The 24,054-nt window shown below is 38.6% G+C and overlaps 1 protein-coding gene and 1 long non-coding RNA gene across 5 annotated transcripts in view; one reads left to right on the plus strand and one right to left on the minus strand.

The window, feature by feature from the left end:
• The window catches only part of smtnb (smoothelin b), a 362,626-nt gene that overhangs the window by 173,125 nt on the left and 165,447 nt on the right, over window positions 1-24,054 (plus strand). For all 3 annotated transcript variants that reach the window (XM_043715564.2, XM_043715563.2, XM_043715562.2), the window contains exons 7-8: window positions 14,853-15,397; window positions 18,273-18,336. In XM_043715564.2, the coding sequence (XP_043571499.2) occupies window positions 14,853-15,397; window positions 18,273-18,336 (609 nt within the window). The remainder of the gene's footprint in view (window positions 1-14,852; window positions 15,398-18,272; window positions 18,337-24,054) is intronic.
• The window catches only part of LOC148145364 (uncharacterized), a 180,828-nt gene that overhangs the window by 147,360 nt on the left and 9,414 nt on the right, over window positions 1-24,054 (minus strand). The window lies entirely within an intron of this gene.

The following is a 24,054-nucleotide window of genomic DNA, read 5'->3' on the forward strand; positions in this document are numbered from 1 at the left end:
AATTATGAGGGGCATGCGCAGGGTGAAGAGAAAGCAGCTTTTCCCTTAGTTAAAGGGTCAATAATGTTGGAGTATAAATTTAAGGTGAAGTGCAGAAAGTCTAGAGAGGTTTTGAGGAAAATGTTTTACATTCAGCAGGTGGTGAGAATCTGGATTGCATTGCCTAGAAGTTTGAGGTGGAAAATCTCAACATTTTAAAAAATATGTGGATGAGCTCTTGGAATGTCACAGCAGACATGATGCGGCTGAAGGACCTTGCCTGATCTGTGTAACTATTCAAGGCTAAGAAGAACAGATATTTAATTAGTAAGGGAGCCAAGGGTTGTACAGGAAATGCATAAAGTGAAGTTGAGGATTATAGGGTAAGCCATGATCTCAATGAATGGTAGAGTAGACTTAATGGGTTGATTGGCCTACTTCTTATGGGCTTATAGTGAACCCTTAATGTTAGTGCCTTTCTTGTATGTGAGGAGTATAATTTATTTTATGGTTGAAATTTTGAATTTGAGTTAGTGGCATAAGGGCTTTCTGTGTGTCTGAATCAATTTATTGATTAACATAAATCTTTCTATATCCAAAGTGATTTAATTTAAAACAGTTTGTGAGAAAGACTTCCTAAATATCAAGGGTTTTGTTTACATTGAGAGAATTTTATGTCAGAACCAGGTAAACAGTGTTCATCAGGCTCCAGTTTATAAAATCAGGGATTGATTTTTTTTAACTTTTGAATTAGGGTAATCACCCACTGTTTTGGAAGAAGATTTTCTTTGTTTCAGTTTGAACAGATCAGCAGGGTTCTTAGTTGAACCTAGTTGTATAAAGCAGTTGCTCCTGAGAAAGGGAGAAGATAGGTTATCTTAGTGTGAGGAGTTTAGCAGAAGTTCCAGACCAGAACTGTTTGATTAAAACATGACAGAGTTACTTGAAGCTGAGAAAGTTACATGACAAATCAAGGAAAAGACCATCAGATTCTCATGACCAGAGAATTGAAGCCACAGCTTAGCCAAATCCTATATAGTATAGAGAAGGGAACTCGCTTTATGTTTAAGTGCTATGGGTGGATTCTGTTGGGATTAATGGGATTATATTCTTAGTGCATGTTTTTAAATATTTAAACATGTGTTATATATAAATATTTTGTTTTATTCTATTTTATTTACATTTTTTGCATAATAATATCCAGTTTTATTGTTAAGCCCAAATGAAAACCAACAATGAAAACTAGAGCAGATAAAAAGACTAAAGTTTGAAATTTTGGTTCTGGAGACAAGGTGTTAAGTGCTAGTATCTTTCTCCGGGGAGCCAGAGTCATCTCTTTGGATTGGAAAATTGCACATCTCTCCACTATTTTAGGACAGGCAAAAGAGGAAAACCAGGGGATTACAGACCAGTTAACTTAACACTTGTGGTGGGGACATTGTTGGAGTCTATAATCAATGATGGTGTAACTGAGCACCTTCAAAATTTTCATTTAATCAGTGAGAGGTAGCATGGATTCATGACAGGTAAGTCATGCTTAACAAACCTCAATGAATTTTTTGGAGAGGTGACTCAGGTAATGAGTAGGGCAATTTACTGACATGGCTGGGAAATTGGTTGAGTGGCAAGTGACAGAAAATAGGGATAATGTGTACGAGCTCAAACTGGCAGGATGTGACCAGTAGTATCCCACAAGCATCTGTTTTAGAGCCTCAATTATTCACAGTATTTATTAACAACTTGGATAATGGCATAGAATGTCCAATATTCAGATTTGCTAATGATGCAAAGTTAAGTGGAATTATAGACAGTATAGATGATAGCATAAAATTACAAAGGGATTTTAATAGACTAAGTAAATGGCAAAACTGTGGTAGATAGAGATCAATGTAGATAAATGTGACGTTATCAATTTTGGAGCAAAAATGGATAGATCAGGATACTTTCTAAATGGTATGAAGTTAAATGTAGGTGGATGTACAAAGAAACTTGGGGGTTTAGGTGCATAGATGTTTAAAATGTCATGAACGGATGCAGAAAATAATCAAGAAAGCTAATTGAATGTTGGCCTTTATAGCTAGACATCTGGAGTAGAAGGATGAAGAAATTATGCTGCGGTTATACAAATTCTGGTTAGATCCCACTTGGAGTACCTTAGGAAGGAGATACTGGCCTTAGAGTCAGTACAATTTGGTTTACAAGAATGATACCTGGACTTTAAGAGTTAAGTTATGAGGTGAACTTACACAAATTAGACTTGTTTTGTCTAAAATTTAGAAGTTTAAGGGGTAATCTGATTGAAATCTTCACGATACTAACAGGAAAAGACAGTGTAGCTAAAGATAAATTATTTCCATTGCTTGGGGATGCTAGAACTAGGGGACATAGTCTGAGAATTAGGGTCAGACCATTCAGGAGAGATGTTAGGAAGCACTTGTACACACAAGTTTGGATGTTTGGAACACTGTTGTTAATTTTAAATAGGTGATAGATGTTTTTTATCCGTCGAAGTTATTCAGGAATATGGGCCAATGATCAGCTGTGATTGTATTGAATGTTAGAACAGGTTTGAGGGGCTACGTGGCCTACTCTTATTCCTATGTTTATTAAAGCAAGGTACCCTGCAACTTCTCAAATCAAAAATAAGCATAATTATGTGAATTATTTGGTGTCCAATCCAGATCGAAAAATAATCAGTGAGCGTATTATGTCAGCGTGTTGGAAGATATTACCTTAGAAATGACAGTCAAGGGAAGAGTAAAATGAAAACATCAGAACTACAGGAGAATTAATCAGAAATTAAAACTTAAAAATTGGCCATCTCTCAGGCAGATCTTAAAAGGTTAAATATCAAAGTGTTTTATCTTCCATAAATCTATCAAAGCTATTACAGAATTATAAATCAATGTGTGGGATTGGACCAGGATAAAGGTTTTAGCTGTTCATGAGATTAGTATGGAAGATGCATTATCTACAAAACAATACTCATCACAAACTTGAGCAGTACAATTCTTGCAGATGAGTTGAAAGTAGGTCGTAAGATCATAAAAGTTTAAGCAGAGTAGATCATTTCATTCATCAAGCTTACTGGATGGTGGAACAATATTGTGAATGATCTGATTGCAGCCCTAACCCCATTTTCCTGCCTGTCCCCAATTACCCTTGAATCACCATTGTCACTTTGCAGACTGGGACATGACTTGATTATAATGACAGCTTTCCCAAATACTGTTGTGAAAGTTAAACGTGTGTGAGTCTCAGTTTGTAAAATGGGTTCCAGGATTATTTACAATGGCACAGCCTTATGTGTCTTATATTGCTACGTTGGTCTGCCCCTGGGTTTTAAAAATTTTGATACAATGACTGTTTCGAGGCTGTTCTCAACCCACCTTGGAGGGCAATTATGGACGGGTAACACATGCTAGTCTCACAAGTAGTGCTCACATCCAATGGATGAAATGAAAAAACATGCTTCAAGCAAATGATGTCTTCTTCATGAAGATGGGCAGAGGTAATCTTTTTGCTTCTGTTTGTTACCCCATTTGTCTGTAAACAATATAATCTAAAAAAGATTAACAGATGGATTTCAGTGATAAATAATGGTTCATAAATAAGGTATGGTCGAAGGCTGAATCGATTAGTTTTTAGCAATGAATCTTCCTCAATGAGATGGAAGCTGTTAATAAAATACTGTAGTTTGTTTTTTCAGCTGTCTGGTTACATCAAACATTAAGCAGGACAAAACCACAAAGAAGGGATATATAAATGTAATAGTATTGAGTTGACATCTATTCTGCAGCAGAGTTGTTAATTGTTTTCGCTGTCCCTGCTGATTAACACGATGTTAAATGCTATGCCTTAACAAACAGATATTCACCTAAATCTGCTACTTGAAATGCTGCCTTATAGAAGGAAAGGGGCAGTATTGCTAGTTACCATAAAGGTGACAATTTTTTGGCTTCACGCTGGAGAAGGCAAGATTGAAGCATTTTCAATTCACTGTCCACTGTGCAAGGTAAATCACTGAGGCTCTATATGCAGTAAGAGCTGAGTACACTTCACTTTCACTTCCCCATGTGAAGCTGACAAAGCAAGCTTCAAAAGGAGGGCATGCCTCTCCATGATGCAGGTACCATTGACCGAACACATGTTGCTTTGTGAGTATAGCATATAAATTCTGAAACATACCATAATTGGAAAGGATTGCACTCTCTGAATATCCAGATTGTGGTGACAACAATTAGCACACCATGAAAATTTCTTGGTGTTCTGGTAGTAATCATGATGCCTTAATTATGCAGCAGTCTACTGTATCAGGTGCATTGCCATAAACCACAGGGTGGCTACTGGCTTCCTGGCAATATCGCTCAATACCAAGCTGATGACTTTGATATATAATACTTCAAACAAACCATTCTGATAATGAATACAAAACTCAACTTTTTCATTCCATTAGTAACTATTTTCTTTGTTTGTCCTCTGGCTCCTTTGCAGTACTACTCAAGTACCTGCAGCATGACTGATGATGCTCTGCTGATTTTCAACTGGGGAGACTACACATGACCTTGGAGAATAATTTTGGGTACCTTTGACCTTAAAAGATACATCTTTGAAGAGCAGAGTTAATAGTTTCCAAGCCAGTTGAAGAGATTGAATTTGAGACTCAAAATTATTTCATGAACCTCACCCCTCACTTTCCATGCTAAATGTTTCCAGCGCACAATTTAATAGCAAACTTCTATTTATTCTTAAATATGAATAAAAAAAAATTTATACATTCATACACATAGGACCCTGTGAACCCCTTTGATGACTGGTCTTTGTATCTATGAAGGAAACCTTGTCGCACTGCAGATACTTGTCCAAGACCCATCTCAGGACTTGATAGTCAATGAAGGTGAATTCGCAACACAGCCTAGGAGGTCAAGTATAAACCTATAAATCCTTCCAATGTGTGTCAATGGCAGGTGGTTAAAGCAAGAGAGATTTCTGGTTCTGAAGAAGGGTCATTGGATTCAAAATGTGTTTTTTTAATTCACTTGTGGGACGTGGGTGTCGCTGGTTGGCCAGCATTTCTTGCTGAGAAGGTGGTGGTGAGCTGCCTTCTTGAACCATTGCAGCCCACATGCTGTGGGTTAACCCACAATGCCCTTAGGGAGGAAATTCCTGAATTTTGACCCAATCAGTACCTCTGGGTTTCTCCAGCACTTTCTGCATTTATTTCAAATATCTACCATTCATAAGTATTTTACTCTAACTCATTACTAAAAGGTTTGAATACAAGAGCAAGGAAGTTTTACTGAAGATGTACTAGCCTTGAATGAGACCTGGAGTATTATGTGCAGTTTTGGTCTCTTTTCCAAAGAACAGATATATTTGCCATAGAGGGAGTACAATGAGGGTTTACAAGATTCTTGGAAAGGAGAAATTTGTCATCTGAGGTGAGATTGCATTGACTGGGTCAATGAGTATGGGGAGAAAGAGCAGGAGTAAAGCATTGTGATCAAGAATCAGTCATGTTCTTGTTGAATGGTAGAATGGGTTCAATAAGCTGACAGGCCTTCTCTTGCTCCTTTTTGTACATTTTTCTATGCATTTGAGACTAGTTATGCACTGGAAAGAAATAGCTACAGGCATAACATGCACGTCAAAACACATGTTGCCACAGAAACCTACAATCTGAGTGAACTGTAACACACCATTTGAAACTATGATGCCGAATTTGCAGCTAATGTGGCAGCAACCTGAGCTTACATGACTTCAGTCTTTGCTTTAACTACCGTACTCAGATATTGGGCGACTTCTGTTTGTGCTGCACTTGAAGCTGAGATATTAAGCATCAAACACTCATCATGTTTAGATCTTGTTGCGCCTGCCACACAGTGTGTTGCAATTCTTATATCCAACAAAAGAACTGAGAGTCAACTCTTAATAATAGTAAAACAACAATATTTATCTATTTAACACAGTTAATACTACCACCACAAAATACACTGTAAGCTAACAATTTACACTACAAATCTATCTGTGCTTTAATTTAACTCGGGATGATTATATACCACCACACTTGCTCCACATGATGATGTTGTGTGGTCTTCTCCTGATGGTCTCAGGGTTGTCTTCTCTTCTCGGTGTTTATTCTCGAGTTACCGCCATGCATGGTGTGGTGGTGATTCTTATACTCCAAAGTCTTCATGCTTTTTTGGTAGGGTCTTCACTGTTCACCAATGGATCAATCAAGCTCGATCACCCAGATCGATCAGACCCAACCAGGCATTGGCATGTTGATGGCAGAGTAGTCCTTAGGCCTCCATTCCTGGAGGTGCTGGGTGCACAAAGCCTCCTCCAAATAAGGGTGTGAGGCACCCCCATGTCTGGAACACACCTTGGTTTTTTCCAAACGCCTTGAGGATGACATTCCATTGACTCCATTCAAACTCAAATTCGTCTATATATTGTAGTGTCTGCAGCTACCAAGTTTGTTTGCAAACTGTCTGTTGGTAGCTGCAGCCTTTGTGGATTATGCAGTATGCTGATTAACACAGTCACTTAAATCAAGGTTGTTTTCCATTTCTCAGCATGCTTTAATCCTTGTCCATTTTATTCAAATCCATCATAAATGGTATCATTTTGGGCAGCCCGTCTAGCCAGAGTCCCTCCTTTTGATTCTGAATGTGAAGCATGATGGATCACATAATAAAAGACCAGTCTCTGTGCACTGACTACTTGATCATCCAGGCTCAAGCAAAGCACAATATATGCTAAAACAACTAAACTGTTCCAGATAGCATATGAGAAAATCACATCTAACTAAGATCAAGCAAATACAGTAAACTAAAATGAATAAGGTTTCAGAGAAATGCCAAATACAAAAGCAAATTCATTAAGAAAAATGAAATGGAAAGGCCAATCAATGCTATAAAAACACAAAAAAAATCTTTAATAAACAAAATTGAACAAGCATTACAGAACATTTTACACACAATGGTAACTAAGGTTCACTAGGCCTAGTGAAATACTTACAAGGTTTTAATAAGTTTGGGAAGATCTTAAGTTGAGTGGGGTCTCTAGATCCAGTTTGTTTGACATTTCATTCTTTCTCCAGGCAAATTTAACAGTGAGGATGGTGAGGTATACCAGGGTAACCAGAATCAGCAACATGGACATTTGTGACACAAAACAGACCAGGGATGGATTATATGTTGGAGCCCCTGACCCAGAAATCCTCCTACCAAGTCATTACTTTGATTTCCCTTACTCACCTGCTGTATTATCTTGGTGAGGGTTTATGGGCAGTCACCAACCGGGTTTGGATTTGGTGTAACTCCTCCGGCAGGGGTTGGAGACCAATGGTGTACTTCTCCAGATATTCCTCCAGTGTTTGTTGGAGTTCCTCACTCGCACTGAATTCCACCCTCTCTCTCTTATGTATATTTATCAACTGAATTGGGCCTATGCTGACAGGTTTGTGTGGCTTAATACAGAAGGTGTTGTTAGTGATAAATATATTGGGTTATCCCATACTGATATGTGCTAAGTGAGGTTGTGAGGCAATATTCTCTTCTCCCCTGTAGGCTTCTAGGGTTACGTCGGTGTCCAGATTGTGAGCCTCTATGAGGCAATTCAGGCTGGTGCTTGTTTTGAAGCTACACAGTGCGTGTTCATTCAAATAAGTTGGGTACAGGCATATTAGCATTGTATTAGTTTGTTGACACTGGTCCAAAGTGGTGCCTGTGAGCCTCCCTTCCTTCTCTACTGCATATGGTAAGGTGCTATCGTATCCTATCCATAGATCCTCCTGGATGGTGACTATGTTTTCTACTTTGAACACCCTTAATCCAATTGTCGTCTGTGATTATTGGGAGTCCTAATACCATCCCTAAAACTTTCCCAGGAGTTCTTTTACAGTCATTGTTGAACCAGACTCTGGTCAGTTGCCTCAGTTGGCAGTCTGATAATTTGGGGTGTTTCTTTCCCCTGAATAAATTTTCTACCTGTTCGTTGTTGATCCAGGATGAGACCTGTCCCTGTCTAGCCTGCTCAAGATTTTCTCTCAACCGTTCTGTCATCCACTGTCCATATTTGCTGCACAGGATCTGGTTCTGTTGTCTGCTGTCACCTCCTAATTTCCCTTTTATTATCTAGTGTATTGTTTTGACATGTCCTTCTAGCAGAGCTACTATAAGGCTACTGGCTTTATTTCCAACTAGTTCCCCTTTGGCATTCTGCCAACTATTCCTATTAATTGTGTCTATTATACTTGTCAGGTCAGGACTCTGAACTTAATGTCCAGGTTGGCCAAATCAAGGGCATTAATGGTTGATACCCTGACTCCATACGCTGTCGCTAAGTCATCGGATATTTCCCTTCTCTGTTGTTTCTCTGATCTGGATTTGGTCTTTCTGTGGTCTGTTCCTATCTCTCGTCCAAATAATTTACAGGTCAAGTGGAGGTATAATCTTTTAAGTTGGGGAGAGCACCACTCTGGCAGTTGGGTTCCTGCTAAATTCACCACCAAAGGTACCAGTTTGTGATGGATGTTATCATACAATATTTTCCCAGTAGGTTTTAAAACTTGTCTGCTTTGTGGACCAGGGCTGGCATCAGGGCAAACGGGTTGAGGTGCCTCTACAGCTAGTTTCAGGCCATTCATAATTTCGTACAGAATGAACTTCCCCTTTATGAGTTTCCCGGGATATCGCTGCCCAAGTTCCAATCCCTTTTCTGGGCAGCACTCATTGTTTGAGAATCCCCACCAATCACCGGTGATTTCCACACTCAGGTAGCAAACATCTAAGCGCACTTTTTTTATATACTGCCCACTGGCTGTTACATCCGAACATTATACTTTTATTGGGGTGTACTCATAACACACTATTCTCACATTCGCCTGTGTACGGTGGGCCAAACCATAGGTATTTTGGGTACATATGTCCTGATCTGTTTGATGTCTCATGCATGTTGTTCCTGGTGACGATTAGGATCTTGATGAGGTATATCTTGATTGTGTTTCACGTGGTCATGATTGTTCTGGAGAGACGTTAAGGTTGTTTCTGTTATTATTCTTGTCTAATATCTGAATAGTTTCGAACTAATATAAAGTATATGCCCTAACCCACTTTTGTTCAAAACCAAATAACAAAAAAAAAGAATGGGAACCCCATTTGAATGTTGAGTCAGGTTTAGAGGCCTGTGAGGCTGCAACCTCGGTTTCTAGTAGTAGAGGCTAAGGTGGTTGAAACAACCAGAATGTAAAGTGGTCAGGGAAGACTGAAGTGAGGTGCTCATGACAACCAACGACTTAAGACAAGTGAAGATGAAATGGCCCTGCCTGAAGTACTTAGATGAGGTGTTCAGCATGACCGGTGATTTAAATATGAGTGAAGGTGAAGATGATCTCAAGAGACAAATAATTTAACTAGCAGTGAAGGTGAATATGACCGTAAGAGACCAATGATTTAAATATAAATGAAAATGAGTGGGCAATGGAAGAATTGTAACCTGGCTAATCACACCAGCATGCACAGAAATAAGAGTTGGAAGACTTGTGAAATGCATGTGAGTTTAGACCATCAGAAACAGTTGCACGTGACTAGTAGAACCTTGTATACTGAGGGGTTTGCCTTGTCCACCACAGTGTGAATATTTAGGGGAGAGAAAGGAATTAGGGTTATTGGTCTCCAGCATCATCTGGTGTCATACTGGGTATTCGACAGGGTTAACTTTGCTATCGGGCCTAGATTAGAGTAGTGCTGGAAAAGCACAGCAGGTCAGGCAGCATTCGAGGAGCAGGAAAATCGACGTTTCAGGCAAAAGCCCTTCATCAGCCCGACTTACACAGAGATGTCGCACACTATATAGGGAATTCTATGGTCTGCGCCCAAAACAATCCAGACAGGTACACCCAAAAGAGAGAACTGAGACACATCCATCCAGTGGAAGGGCCCTGAACAAATCTATAAATTGACTATATAGGTAACTGTGGTGCTGGAAGAGCACAGCAATTCAGGCAGCATCCGAGGACAGGCAAAATCGACGTTTCGGGCAAAAGCCCTTCATCAGGAATCAGGCTTTTGCCCGAAACGTCGATTTTGCCTGTCCTCGGATGCTGCCTGAATTGCTGTGCTCTTCCAGCACCACTGATCCAGAATCTGGTTTCCAGCATCTGCAGTCATTGTTTTTACCTATATAGGTAACTGTAACTTTGCTATCGAAGTACGCCTGACTTACTTTCCTTCTAGTCCCTAACCTGAGAGCTGCTGCCAGCTGAGTGGCCTTGAGATTCTTGATGAGCTGCTGCACCAATTTTTCATGGTTGAGGGCAGTAAGGGCAGGTTCCATGAGGTCGAGGCCAAACAAATAGTCGACTCCCTTCATGGCTTGGCCTTTTGTCAGGATATGGGGGGGTATACCCTGTGAATCAGGAGATGGTGTTGCATACCATCGTGATGACAAACAGAGCACTGTGTCCCAGGTTTTATTATTCTGCTGCACTGCCTTCCTAACCATCCCTTCAATGGTACAGTTCATCCTTTCCACGATCCCACTGAATTGGGAGTTGATATTCAGTGTGGAATTTCTGTTTGATACCAAGCATAATCATCACATTTTGCATGATTCAGCTGGTGGAATGTGTTCCCTGATCTGACTTGATACTGCGAGGTAGACCCCATCTTGTAAACACCTGTTGAGTTAGGATCTGTGCGGTTGCTTTGGCTATATTTGCCCTAACAGGAAAAGCCTTCACCCATTTTGCGAAGGTGTCTATGATGACTAGGATGTAGATATATCTATTCTTACATGATGGCAGTCAATTTGTAGATTTGTTCAGGGCCTTTCCACTGGATGGATGTGTCTCAGTTCTCTCTTTTGGATGTACCTGTCTGGATTGTTTTGGGTGCAGACCAGATAATTCCCTATATAGTGTGCTACATCCCTGTGTAACTCGGGCCACCAACACAGTTCTTTTAGTTGTTCTGTAGTGGCCTCTATTCCCTGGTATCCATGCCTATCATGGTATTGATATATTTTTTTGTTCCTGTCTTGCGTAGGGACTACATAGACTCCTGCTTTTAGAACTAACCCGTCCCATACTTGTAGGGAATCCTTCTATCTAGTGTAGGCATCTGGATAAACTGATCCCACAATTTGTTTTAAGGAGTCATCGCAGTGTTGTGCTTGCCTAAGGTCCTCTATGTTTGACTGACAGTGACTGCAGTGGCCTGCTTACCTATGGATGGCTGCCAGAATTCTCCTACACGAGCACCTCTTTTGGCTAATACATCTGCTCTGCGGTTACCTTCTGTTGATGCTTTGTCGTAGCTTCTAACTTTAATTATGCCATATTCTCTTCCACTGGCAGTCTGCAGTATGTACTTTAATAAGGAGGCTGATGGTAGGAGTTTCCCATCAGCAGAAATAAAACCTGTAGCCTCCCATAATGATAAGAATTCAGTGAGGCTGTTGCACAGCATATGCTATCAGAATATATATTTCTGTGGTGGAGAGAACAGATCAGGGTGGCTGACTACATAGGCTACAGCTGCTAGTTCCACAGTTTGGGCACTTCGATGGCTGGCTAGTTCAACTAATGGCTATCCTTAAGTGTCAGTCATGTATAACCCACAGCTAGTGATCCGAATGCCATCCTCTATTGTGGAGGATCCATCTACATAAACTCTGACGGCTGTATCTGCCTGGTTATCTTTTTGTCTCATTCCTAATTGTTTTTCCTGCTGTTTAGGCATAAAAGGGCTGGTGAGGTGTTCAATGGTTATGATTTGGTAGTCATGTAGGTCTCCTCCATAATTTAGGTTATTACCTAGGAAGGTGGACACCTTGGTACATTCGACTGTGATGTCCCGACTTCAAGCAGTAGAGTCCATCATGCAGCTCAAATCTGGTTCACTGAGCCATCTTTGATTTGGCCATCCGGCAGGAGCTGGATTGAGGTATGTTTGGTCAGTGGGTTTAAACCAATGATATAGTTGAAATATTGGACTGTCCAAAAGACTGCAAGGAGATGTTGTTTACACATAGAAAACCCTTGTTCCACAGGCTGTAGGACCTTGGAGGCGCAGGCCACTGTGCCTTGCCTACCGTGCCTCTCTTGTAGTAGAACAGCAACTGTCATCTGATCTGTGGCTGCAATTTCTAGGGTATATGGTAATACAGGGTTTGGCACTCGAAAGGCGAGTGCTGTTCCGAGGGCGTGTTTAAATCAGTTACTGCCACTGTCTGTTGAAATGTCTAATTCCAGGCAGCGTTCTTTTTTTAGCAATCCTGAGAGTGGGGTTGCCTTGGTAGTGAACCCATCAGTGTATAGTAGAAAGTCAGGACTGCAGATGCTGAAGATCAAGAGTGTAGTGCTGGAAAAGCACAGCAGGTCAGGCAGCATCCGAGGAGCAGGAGAATCAATGTTTCGGGCATAAGCCCTTCATCAGGAATCTGTGGTTCCTGTAGTATCTTACTAATCTTAGGAAAGATCAAAATGCTCAAATGTCTCTGGGGAGTCAGAGTCATTCAATGGTCTCTATTCACTTTCGGTCTATCTTCCTTTTCCTATGGGTGACTATCATCCCCAAATATTCATGATTTGGAGATGCTGGTGTTGGACTGGGGTGTACAAAGTTAAAAATCACATAACACCAGGTTATAGTCCAACAAGTTTAATTGGAAGCACTAGCTTTTGGACCGCCGCTCGACAACCACCTGATGAAGGAGCGGCAGTCCAAAAGCTAGTGCTTCCAATTAAACCTGTTGGACTATAACCTGGTGTTGTGTGACTTTTATCTTTGTCTCCTAGTATGCAAATCTTGGCTATAGAACTTATGCCTTTTTCAAATTTATCTTACATCCTAGCTTGTGTAACAGTTCGAGTAATTCATTCAGGAGCTGAATGTGGTCCTCCTTTATTTCTGGCTGTGGAAGTAGGTCGTCTATATATTGTATTATGCAATTGGTCCAGGAAAACCCTTCTAGTCCCTTAGGGTAGATAAGTCCAGGTGCATTGTTGTTCCTAGAAGGTAAACATGAATTTCTACTGGCAGGACCAATTCAAACGTATGACCAGAAGCCATTATTGATATCAAGTACTGTGAAGTACTTCGCTTGTGGGGCTTGTTTAATTATTGGGCTGGTAGTTACTGTTGGTGCAGTGATAGGGGTACTTTATTAAGCTCACGATAATCAATGGTTAAACGACATGAACCATCTGGCTTCCTGACCAGCCAAATTGGAACATTATTAGTGGAGGCCACTGGTTGCAGCACTCCTTGCTGAAACAGAATATCAATCACTTTCGCCACCTCTCCCTGTGCCTGTCCGGGGAAACTGTATTGTCTTTGTGGTTTTGGGTCAGGCCCCTGGATTATCACCTCTCCCAGGATATGCCCACAGTCAGGTTTATGTTGGGCGAATACCCTTTTGTGTTTATAATTATCTCTCTCATAGTCGGATCCTTGGTCATTGTTAAGGGATTAACCTGAAACTCTTCTATGTGCAGATTCAATTAGCACAACTGCCTGCTGAAATGATGGGTGGGACTACATTGCTAGTCGGAGACAGTTGCCATATGCAGGTATTCACTGAATCAAAAGCAAAATTGCACCTAGTCATGTAATTGATACCAAGTATATGTACTGCGCTTGGGGGAAGATTGACTAAAAAAGCAGAGTACTGACATGTAATGTCATCTAGTTTAAATTCTATCAGTTTTGTAATGTACCCTTCCTGTACATTGACAGTAAACCCATTTAAAGCAATAGTCCCTGTGGTCCGCCGGGGTAGATTATTGAACCTAGAGGTGTTCGGGTTGTGTGGGAACCTCCAGTATCCCAAAGGAATTTGACAAGGCGGCCTCCTACCTCACCATTGACTAGTGGTCTCCCAATGACTAATGGTCCCACAACCACCTGATGAAGGAGTACGAATCTGAAAGCTAGTGCTTCCAAATAAACCTGTTGGACTATAACCTGGTGTTGTGTGATTTTTAACATTGTGCACCCCAGTCCAACACTGGCACCCCCAAATCATCCCTTCATAATGACATTGTATGCTTACCCTTAGCAAATGGGCTGCAGAAGTTTAAGAAGCAACTCAACACACTGTCACAACGGCAACTAAGAATGTGCAGTGATGTCCACATTCCATGAACAAATAAAAAACAGCTAAACAAAATGCAGTCTCTCTGAATGCATGTGACATTCAAGAAAAGGGTTATGATCTGAATGCATAAATTGAGGTAGGTTTAATTGCCATTACAGAGATGTGGCAACAGTGTGACCGATATTCAGAATTGAATATCCAAGGATAACCAGCATTTTGGAAGGATAGATAAAAAGGAAAAGAAGGCTTGGTAACATTCTTAATAAGAGATTGGATGAATACATTAGTAAGAGAGGATCTTAGATTGAAAGACCAAGATATAGAATGAGTTTTAGTGGAAAACTTTGATGTGAGTTATTTGTAGGCCTTTGAACCCCTATACAGGCACAATATAGATCAGGCAAAAATAACGATTCATATAAAATTGGTAATATTGTAATAAATGGCAACATCAAATTATGCATAAACTGGGTTAAGCAAATGAGCATGAATGCTGTAAATGATAGTTTTCTGTAATGTGAATGAAATGAGTTTCTGAAGTAGGTATGTATTTGATCTGCAGGCTTTGTATTGGTTTCTTTTCAATGAAGTAGGATAATAAAAGCATTTCTTAAAGCACTGATTCAGTAATGACCTGCGTATGCAATGTTGAAGCAATATTTATCTTCTGTACTTGTTGGAAATGGGATTGACATTCAGCTGGTTACTATGCACAATAATTGATGTTGTATTTTTTAAAGTTAAAATTTGTTTCTTTTAAACTACAGAAATAGCCTCTGAAACAGTTGTTCTCGATCCACTGAAGAGAGTCGATGATGGTTCAGTGAAATCAATTTGGGGATCTCGACAAAGGGCAGAATCCTCTTGTTTGGATTGTCACTCATTCAGTACTGACTCGGACTTGAAAAATGAAAGTTACAAAGATTCCAAAAAATATATGACATCTAACGGTTCCAGGGGCACATTAGAAACCCACAGGATAATTCCAACACAATACAATGATGCATTGCAGCAGAATAATCCTTCAAGTCTCAACAATGAAAATACCAGTATAAAAGAAACTGAAGTTTTTAGAAAAAATAGATGTGCCTCAATTAATAACAATGAGAATGTCATCGCAGGACCTCTTACACCTGAAAGGGAGGATATGGATAGCATTTTCCAGTCAGAGATAAGTTCCAGGAACGTGAATCTGGGCTCTGTCCAAAACTGGTTGAATTCTGACATCAATGATAATATACCTTCAGCAACTACAGGAAGAGCCAATGACAACAATGAAGAGAACACATGTTTCATGACACTTGACAATAAGGTAAACTTTCTAGCAAAGCTACAAAATTGGAGTCCCTTCTTTCCTTAAAAAGTTACTTTAAAAAGATTTTGTGGACAGTGTGTTATAATGCAACCTATTCCTAAATAAAATATATTAGAGATGTGGAGACAAAAGTAATGCCTGTCAGGAAGAGACTTATAGGAGGTTTTTGTAAAGTTGGGTTTTAAAGGTGGTGATATAAATCAAGATAGAAGAGTTTAGAGATTGTACAATAGTGGATGACTGATGGTCAATTAATAATTAAATTCAGCCAATCAATAGTTAGCCAAGAAGGAAGTGAAGAGTATTGAAGATGGAACATACAACGGACAATGACTGTAAACCTATCCAAAGGAAATTAGGGATGGCAGTAATTGGTGGCCCAACCAGCGACATATCTGGTGAATCAATAGTTCTTAAAAATGCAATGCAATACAAAACCATGTATGGTAACCAAAGTGAGAATTTTAATATTCATGTATTAGTGGATAGGGAGTTATTGAAGGCTCAGCAGTAATAGGTATGTTAAGTTGTCTATGTTTACAGCAGGAAAAATGTAACAGATATACTGGAATTTATATACAGTAAAGCTTGGAAAGCTGATGAGGAACACTTTGGAAGTTAGGCCTTGAGGTGACTGAATTGTGGATGGAAGGCACAGTGGCCAGTAGACATGATCTCAGGATAGCATTGAATGATGTATGGAAAATTTATATCCAAATAGAACATAAACCGACATAAAGAATGTTGATTTGATTTATTTAGGAATAATATAACCAAATGTCTAGAAAATGAAAATAGTTGCAAATGTCAAACATAGATGTTACCTATGGCCCTCTCCTATGATAATTTATTTGATATATCTGTTAACAGTGTGCATTGAGACATATCAATTGTAAACTTAGCTTTGATCTCCAGTAAATGAAAATGTTGTGAAAGGAGAGCTACAGAAAGCTGCATTTTTCATGACAGACCTAGTCAAATGATATCAGACATGAGGAACAGACAAATCAAAAATAAAGGTAGGATGTGAAGATGGGGTTTTGAGTTTCAAATATGACTATATATGCAAACATGTAGTGCTAAAAACCAGAGAAGGCAGATAAGCAAAACTAATATAAATAATAGACTAAATTGGGCATAGAGGAGTGACATTTAAGCAGATTTAGTGGAGTCAATCAGTGTCATAAGTTGTCTGGTTGCCTTTCTTCTTGTAAGTTAAATCCCACAGTCATGTGTTTGCTGCAACAATAGCAGTAGTCAGGAAATTCTCTTCTAATCTGTACCAGGTTTCTATCCACAAAACACATGTAGTTCATTAATCTTTGTAAAGATAGATTGAACTAACACTAGAGAAAGATTTCTTTGTTGAGGTCATAAACTATGTTATTGCACAGTAGGTAAAACAAATAAGAATAATAGATGTCACTTGTTATAATCAAATCAATTTCATTTGCATGGCATTACAGAAACAAAAAAATACAAAGTATAAAGAGTATGATAGCCCAATTGTTAGACTATTTACTTAATACAAGAACAAGCCCTTGTTGAACAGTACAGTTTCTACTTTTGAAATCCAGTGCCTCTTGATAACCCTTTTGATACCTCTCTGCTGCATTTCTGATATCTGAATTGATGCCTAAAAAGTCTTCCTTCAAAGAAACACAAATATCCAAAAGATTTGTCACTACCAAGGTGGCAGATGTCTCCTTAAACGACCAAATATTGCTGAACAACTAGCCAATGTATGAATGCTGCACAAACCATCCAACTGTGCCATTTAGTTATATATGTATTCATGTGTTTGAATGTCATGCTGACTAGTACTGTATAAACTTGTGTATAGGTTGAATTTTGAAGACGGTTTTTTTAAGCTGAAATTAGGGGTCGACTAATACAAAGGCACAAGTTTTGAGGGGCTGAAATTCACGCTGCAGTTTGAAATACCGAATTATTAACGAAAGTCAATTTGATCGCACAACTAATCCCAGGTAAAGAAGAGAAACACAATGAATTTCAGCAAAGGTAAATACCGGATAAAAGCAAGAGACTGGTACAAAAATTTAGCAAGTCAAAGATTCATTGAAATCCTGCAAAATCACACTGTTCAACATTGTCATGACCTGATATAATGACACACTTAAAATGAAACATTTATTAAATTCTGAATGTAAGCATCTTGAACTTGCTTGCCAAATTCTTCCATTTCCCTCCCATTTCCTCTGTTATGAACCTCAGCAACATTAACAAATTTGTCAAAGAATTAAAGATATACCATTATGTAGCTAATATATCTCACCTTTATTCATAATGGCACAGTTAAAATAATTAACGTTTTAATGATATTAACTTTGGATGTATTGTGAACAAAGTGTGATAAGTACCAATAGACTTAGTCTGAATGAATGAATGAATCAAAACCTGCTGTCGTAAACCAAGTGCGGTAAATAGAGTTACGAATTAACAAATGGAGGTGAGATATAGTAAACAAAGAGCAATGAATAGAATTACCTGTCTGAACAAATGAATCAAAACGTGCCGTAGTAAACCAAGTGTAAGTAGAATCATGAATGAATGAATGGAGGTGCGATATAGTAAACAAAGAGTGATGAATAGAGTTACCGGTGTGAATGAATGAATGTGATTTAATACATTATAGTAGGATTGACTTATACACAAGATATATGGACAATACAAGATGTTTTCGCCAAAAATAAGGGATCGACTTATACATGAGATCGACCTATACACGAGTATATATGCTACTTAAAACAAACATTGAAATCTATTTTGTCCAAATTGTTTTCATGGGAAAATGCTCAAAAAATCTTGAGGCATGGCAGTGATGCATTTGATTTTCTTTGTTTCCTCATAGATCATTTATGAGGATCAAACACCAAGGAGCATAGCAACTCCATCCAAGCAGAAAGAGTTAACTGGTGAGACAGAGTATTTTGTTATTTAAATAGCCTTGTAAATACAAAACTAGTTATATTAATCACCAGGTATTAACCTCTGTTTGAAGGTTCCTGATGAAGGGCTTTTGCCCGAAACATCGATTTTCCTGCTCCTCGGACGCTGCCTGACCTGCTGCGCTTTTCCAGCACCACTCTGATCTAAACTCTGTTTGAACCATGTACTTGTATCAGAAGCAACTGAGCAGCTGGATGTTTTGATTGTTGGATCGATGTACTAGGAACTACGAAACCAAATATTTGTGCAGGCACAGAATTACTTAGGCCATAAAATTATTAAAATACATTTAGCCTTTACGATACTATTAATATATAATGGGATGGCCTGAGAAATTAAGGACTGGATTTTAGCTCGGCATACATGCCTGCAGGGGAACATATCCCAAATGGTGCAATGTTTGGTCTTGGAGGAGGTAGGTATAGAATGCAGTCTGACTGCTCCCTCCCAATGCTAATCAGAGATGTCCATGAACTGCCAGATGCAGAAAGAAGTCTGTGTAAAAGGCAATTTCACTTAGTTGCTTTCTCAAACATTAAGTCCACCAGCGCTCAGTCCTCACATCCCTAATATCTGTACCTATTCTCTATGCCAGCATATGTTAACCCATGCTTCTACTGCTCCATGCCCTTACACCCTTCCATGTTAACTCAGTATCTACCATAGGCAGATCAATGGTGGCATAGTACAATGTAGAAATAAAATTGTAAATGTCTGTTTCAGACTTCATTGTATATTAAAAGAGATACTTCATTCCTTTTAAAAACAAACATTTATGTTCATAACCCTACACCAAGGAAGTATCCCATGATAATCTTTTAAGCTGTTATCAGACTGAGCTTACAACTGCCCCCTTTCTCCACTTTGTGATATGTAGTGGAAAGCAAGTAAACCTTAATAACATTGTGGTGATGGCAGTTTGGGTTATGTTAACAATCAGCTTTGAAAATGCTAGAACAGATTTTTTTCAAATCTCACATAAACAGACAGGTAGTTCTTTTGATCATCAGAGGGCCAGCAATATAAATAATTCAACAGCATGACAGTGCACGGATCTTATCAATACTGGAGTTCAAACATTCCCCCTAAATTAGTGTCCGATATGTTGGAATCTCAATTCCACCCCCCTCACCTGGTGAAAATATGATCTGTCAGAAATGGAGGTAGGAGTCTGAATTCTGCTCCTACCACCATTTTTAAGGTGCCCAGTCTCCATGACCCATATGAAAATCACATGGAAAATCTACATTTGAACATTGTAGTGCTTTTGCATATATCTGTAATCATTACATTTCCAATGCAATTACAAGTATGAGGTGCCTATTTGAGTGGTATTCTTATCTGACCATTAAGTAGTCTGGTAAATATATGTTGGACAATTCTAGTCGCCTAATTTTTCAGCTTTTTACTTCTGAAGATCATTGATTTTTGTTGTGTTATAGTCCAATGGTAGGAATATATTTTGCTATCTTGTTAAATTATCATTTTAATATATGAACATTGATGACAATTTTAGTAGGCTATTAAATCGTGCAAAACAACAGTGCTGAAACTGGTCTTATCCTCTCATGGTGTTCATGCACTAATCCTTTTTAGCAGAAGTTACTGGGTGATGATCCAGAGCAGTAAGAACAAATTAATTTCCTATCCATAGTTAGAGACTGTTGATACCAATTGCAGTATTCTTTCTGTTATCTTTGTTGAATAAATAAATTCAGTATAGACCCAGAATTAAAGTTGAACTTGAGATCTTTGTGTTTGGTAGAATTTGATAATTGTTTTCCCAGCAAAGCTTTGTGCACATTGTTACTAGTGAAAATCTTTTATGTTTCTCTGCAGTAGAGGACAAGATACATAACACGTATTCAATCTTGGTCAAATCCTTTTGATGTAATCTCTTGAGGACTTCAAAAGGAATCCTGCAGTTTTGAATGTTCACTTTGGTTGGAAAACCGGTTTGCTCTATTTCCTGCCAGTTTCTTTTTGTGAGCTTGTACTGTTTCCATTTTTGGTATGTTTACATTCATTCAGTGTGGTTTTTATTTTTGGGTGGAACACTCCAATCAGATAAACTTTATAAACATCTGCCTATTCCTTTTGAGTGTATTTGCAAAGCATAGTCTCATACATGTGCTTTCCCACACAGCAGTAAAAAGTGCATAGCAAAAAAAGGAAATGTGCCGTTATGGCATTCAATGGAATTGTGTAAAAGTCATGTCACTTTCTTACATTTTTTAACCTAATAAGGAATTTTTTTTCCCAGTAGGACACTCCAAACAGGACACAATACAACCTGTTATAATCAAATGCTGAAAGATTCTCTTAGTCTTTGCTGGCTTCAATTCAAAACTTAAATGAAAGCAAATCTGCACAGTTTCACAAATTGCTTTGGATGTTTTGTCATGAGTACTTATGTGAACAAATTAAACAGATTAAAAGAAACTAGTTAACTCTTTCCTTTGAAGTATTTTTCCTTGCATTCAGTTTCTGAAGACCAATGTCTTTAATTTCTAAAGACTAAGACTTCAGAAAACACTCTATAATGACGGTTCATTCCTGCACCAGCTTAGGTTACCAAAAAGGATTTCCCTTCTCAGCCTCATCCCTTGCCTGAGGTATGGTGACTCTTGTTAAACCATCACTATTTGATCTCTCTAATGAGAGACAAGTTCTGTGGTCTGGTAATACAATTGTGCAGTGCATCACAGATATGCCTGTTTCAATTGTCAACTGTATCTCAACCAATAACGTTGCCTACCAGCTCTTGGAGCTGGATATGTGGTAGGGAGCCTATGAGGAAATAAGGAACAACTGACCTTTAGTTTTCATCCTTTGAATCACCATTGAATAATGGTGTTTTTTGTTTTGAGATTAGCTAATTGTAGTATTCAGTGAAATGTTCTTTCCAAAATTTGTTGGCATGGTAATACAACTCTAAACAGATTCTCTCCTGGTTTCACAAATTTCTACATTGAGTAACAAAGCTAATTAAATACCAGATTTGATGCTAATCAAATTTGACTGGCATTAGGACATAAAAAATGAACTCAATATTCTGGGTAAACAAAGAAAAGGTGATCAGATATTGCAATAATGTTTTTGTCTACTGGACCCGAAAAGAACAGCAAGTGCAACCATGGATATTTGAGAAGGATAGAACTGATCTGTTGAATTGGAAACCTAACCAAATAGTCAATAGTTTTCATGTAACATTTGCCATTTTATGTTTCCACATTGTCTTGCCATTATAGTTCTGTTTCTGATCTAGACATTTTGTATGCACATCAGTGACATAGTTAAGTTTCTCTTTTCTCTTCCCTCAGGTCTTTTCCAAATATATTGTGTTCATGAAATCACACCCTGGTCTCCTCAACCCATTTCTGCTATTTGTTGACCACTCAATTTTCCATCCTCTCTTCCAAGCTCATTAATGATGGAAGTATTTCTCTCTCTCTCTCTCTCTCTGGATCTGTTCCTATCCTTTTCGAAACCACACCATCACTTCTTCCTCAAAGATGCTGCTTTTGACCATCTTTACAAATTACTGCTCAACCTTCTTCTAATTAAAGCTCTTAGATATATTATTGCCTAGTAAATGATTGCTCTTCTTTCCTGCAACTGCATATTTGAGTGTTGCCATTTGGTTTCCTCTCCTGCCACATCACTAAAACAGCTCTGAACCAAGTTTTTAAAAAAAGTGTAATTATACCACATTAATATCCCTTTAGAGATTGATAAAAAAATTCCAGTGTCAGTGTAAATAAACTGAAGAACAAACAAAAAATTTCAAACTGAAATGAACATAAATCAAAACTACTGAACAGGCAATAATGTTTTAAAGTAAGAAAAGGTATTTTTGCATTAACTAATGAAGGCAATGAAGATACCTCATACAACTCCTTTCACGATACACCTACTTCTGGTAGATATGTGACAAGAACATGTTCGAACAGGTTCACTTTGCTTTGTAACACCAGGTTGCAACTTTCAAAATCTTTTGAAAATCAATCCATTTAACCCATATTTCAGATTTGCTTTCCACCAGTAAAGTCCACATCAGCAACTCCTTGTTCCTGTAGTCTCCAAAAGTTCCATGTGTTCTGTTGTCTTCCTTTAACTAGAAAAATGGCTTCTTAACAATATCCTGCTTTCACACAGGTATTATCTGCTTTGCCACTTTTTCTCTGTGTCTCTCTGTATCTTCAAAGAGCAGCTGTTCCTTTTACTGTCTTGTGAAAATTGGCACTGGGATTTTCAATGGGTTTTAGTTCACTTCTCTTTCCCCATGACAACCAGATTGTGTGAACTATCTCTGTGCAGAGGTGTCAGTATGATCACTATTCTCCTATCCAGAATATTTTGTTTCACCTTAAATTAGAGAAGGCATTTTAAAACATAACTGTGTCTTGAAAAGTCCCACTTTTGTAACTGCCTGAAACATTCTCCTTCATCATTCTTCTCATGTCATGCTGCTCTTGACATAATCAAACACATCATCCTATTGCATTGCCTCTTTTCTATTGTCTAGCTAATTGGGACAACCTGCAGTTTGACACATTCTTACCTATCCAATTTTGCCATGACATCTCAAATAGTAGCTGCCTTCTTCCTCCTGCACTGCTACCACAAAATCTATACTATGTCCCCTTAACATATCCTTCATCAAAAAGAAAGCCTTATTCCTCTTCTTACACATAGTCTGTTTCTACTTCTACCTTGACCCATACCCTGCTGAGTCCTCATCTATACATTTGACATGTCCCGATTCTAATACTCCAATTTTGTGCCGGTTGGCTTCCCAACCACCACACCTGTAAACTTAAGCTCATTGCAATTTAATCTACTAATATCCAATCTAACACCAAGTGTCATTCATTCAAATCCTCATTCGTTCAGGTTCTCATGCTCACATTTACTTGAATATTTTTTTTCAGCTCTCCTAATCCTTTAGAAATATGTTCCCACTAACCTAACCCCTTGGGCATCATCCCTCCTTTGTCCCATCATTGCCAGCTGTGCTTTCACCTGCTTATCCCCATGCTCTGGACCCCTCAGTTTCCCTCTTACGTTGTTTCATTTGGCTTAATATTAATTTTTAAGAAATATTTATCTGCAAAGCTCATGCCAAATAAATGTTTGAATGTAAGTCTGCAGTTAATGTACGCAGTAGTAGAGGAGTCCACTGTTGGTTTAGCCATTTGAATCATTTCACCTTGCACAGACATTGGAAGATTAAAAACATAATAATAATTGAATTTAGAAATAATGGTTATTAGTCATCACCTCAGTCACTTCAAGGAGGCGGGGAAAACAGCAAAGGACTTGCAATGCCTTGCTTGCTCGCTGCGTAGATATCTCCCTCCTTACTCTAAAAAACAACTTTGTATTTACTAGAAAATCTTTTCCTTTGTGGTTTGTTAAAGACACAATATAAATTACAATTTGTTATGTATTCACATTGATCTAAAATCATGAGCATGTTGATGCTATTCTAAAACCAATAAAACTATTACAGATGAGGATGAAAGTTTGGAAAGCCAGGCATGTATAGCAGCTGGGGACTTTCTGAACTGTGAGACTGCAAAAATGCTGCTTGAGCCTACAGCAAACATGTCATAGCAGTGACACTGACATTGTATATAGCTGAGATTGATTCTGCTATCATGTAATTTTTAAACACACAT

The sequence above is a fragment of the Chiloscyllium plagiosum genome, unplaced genomic scaffold (genome assembly GCF_037043375.1).
Source record: "Chiloscyllium plagiosum isolate Xiang-an unplaced genomic scaffold, Cpla_swu_hap1 HiC_scaffold_24, whole genome shotgun sequence".
Lineage (NCBI taxonomy): Eukaryota > Metazoa > Chordata > Chondrichthyes > Orectolobiformes > Hemiscylliidae > Chiloscyllium > Chiloscyllium plagiosum.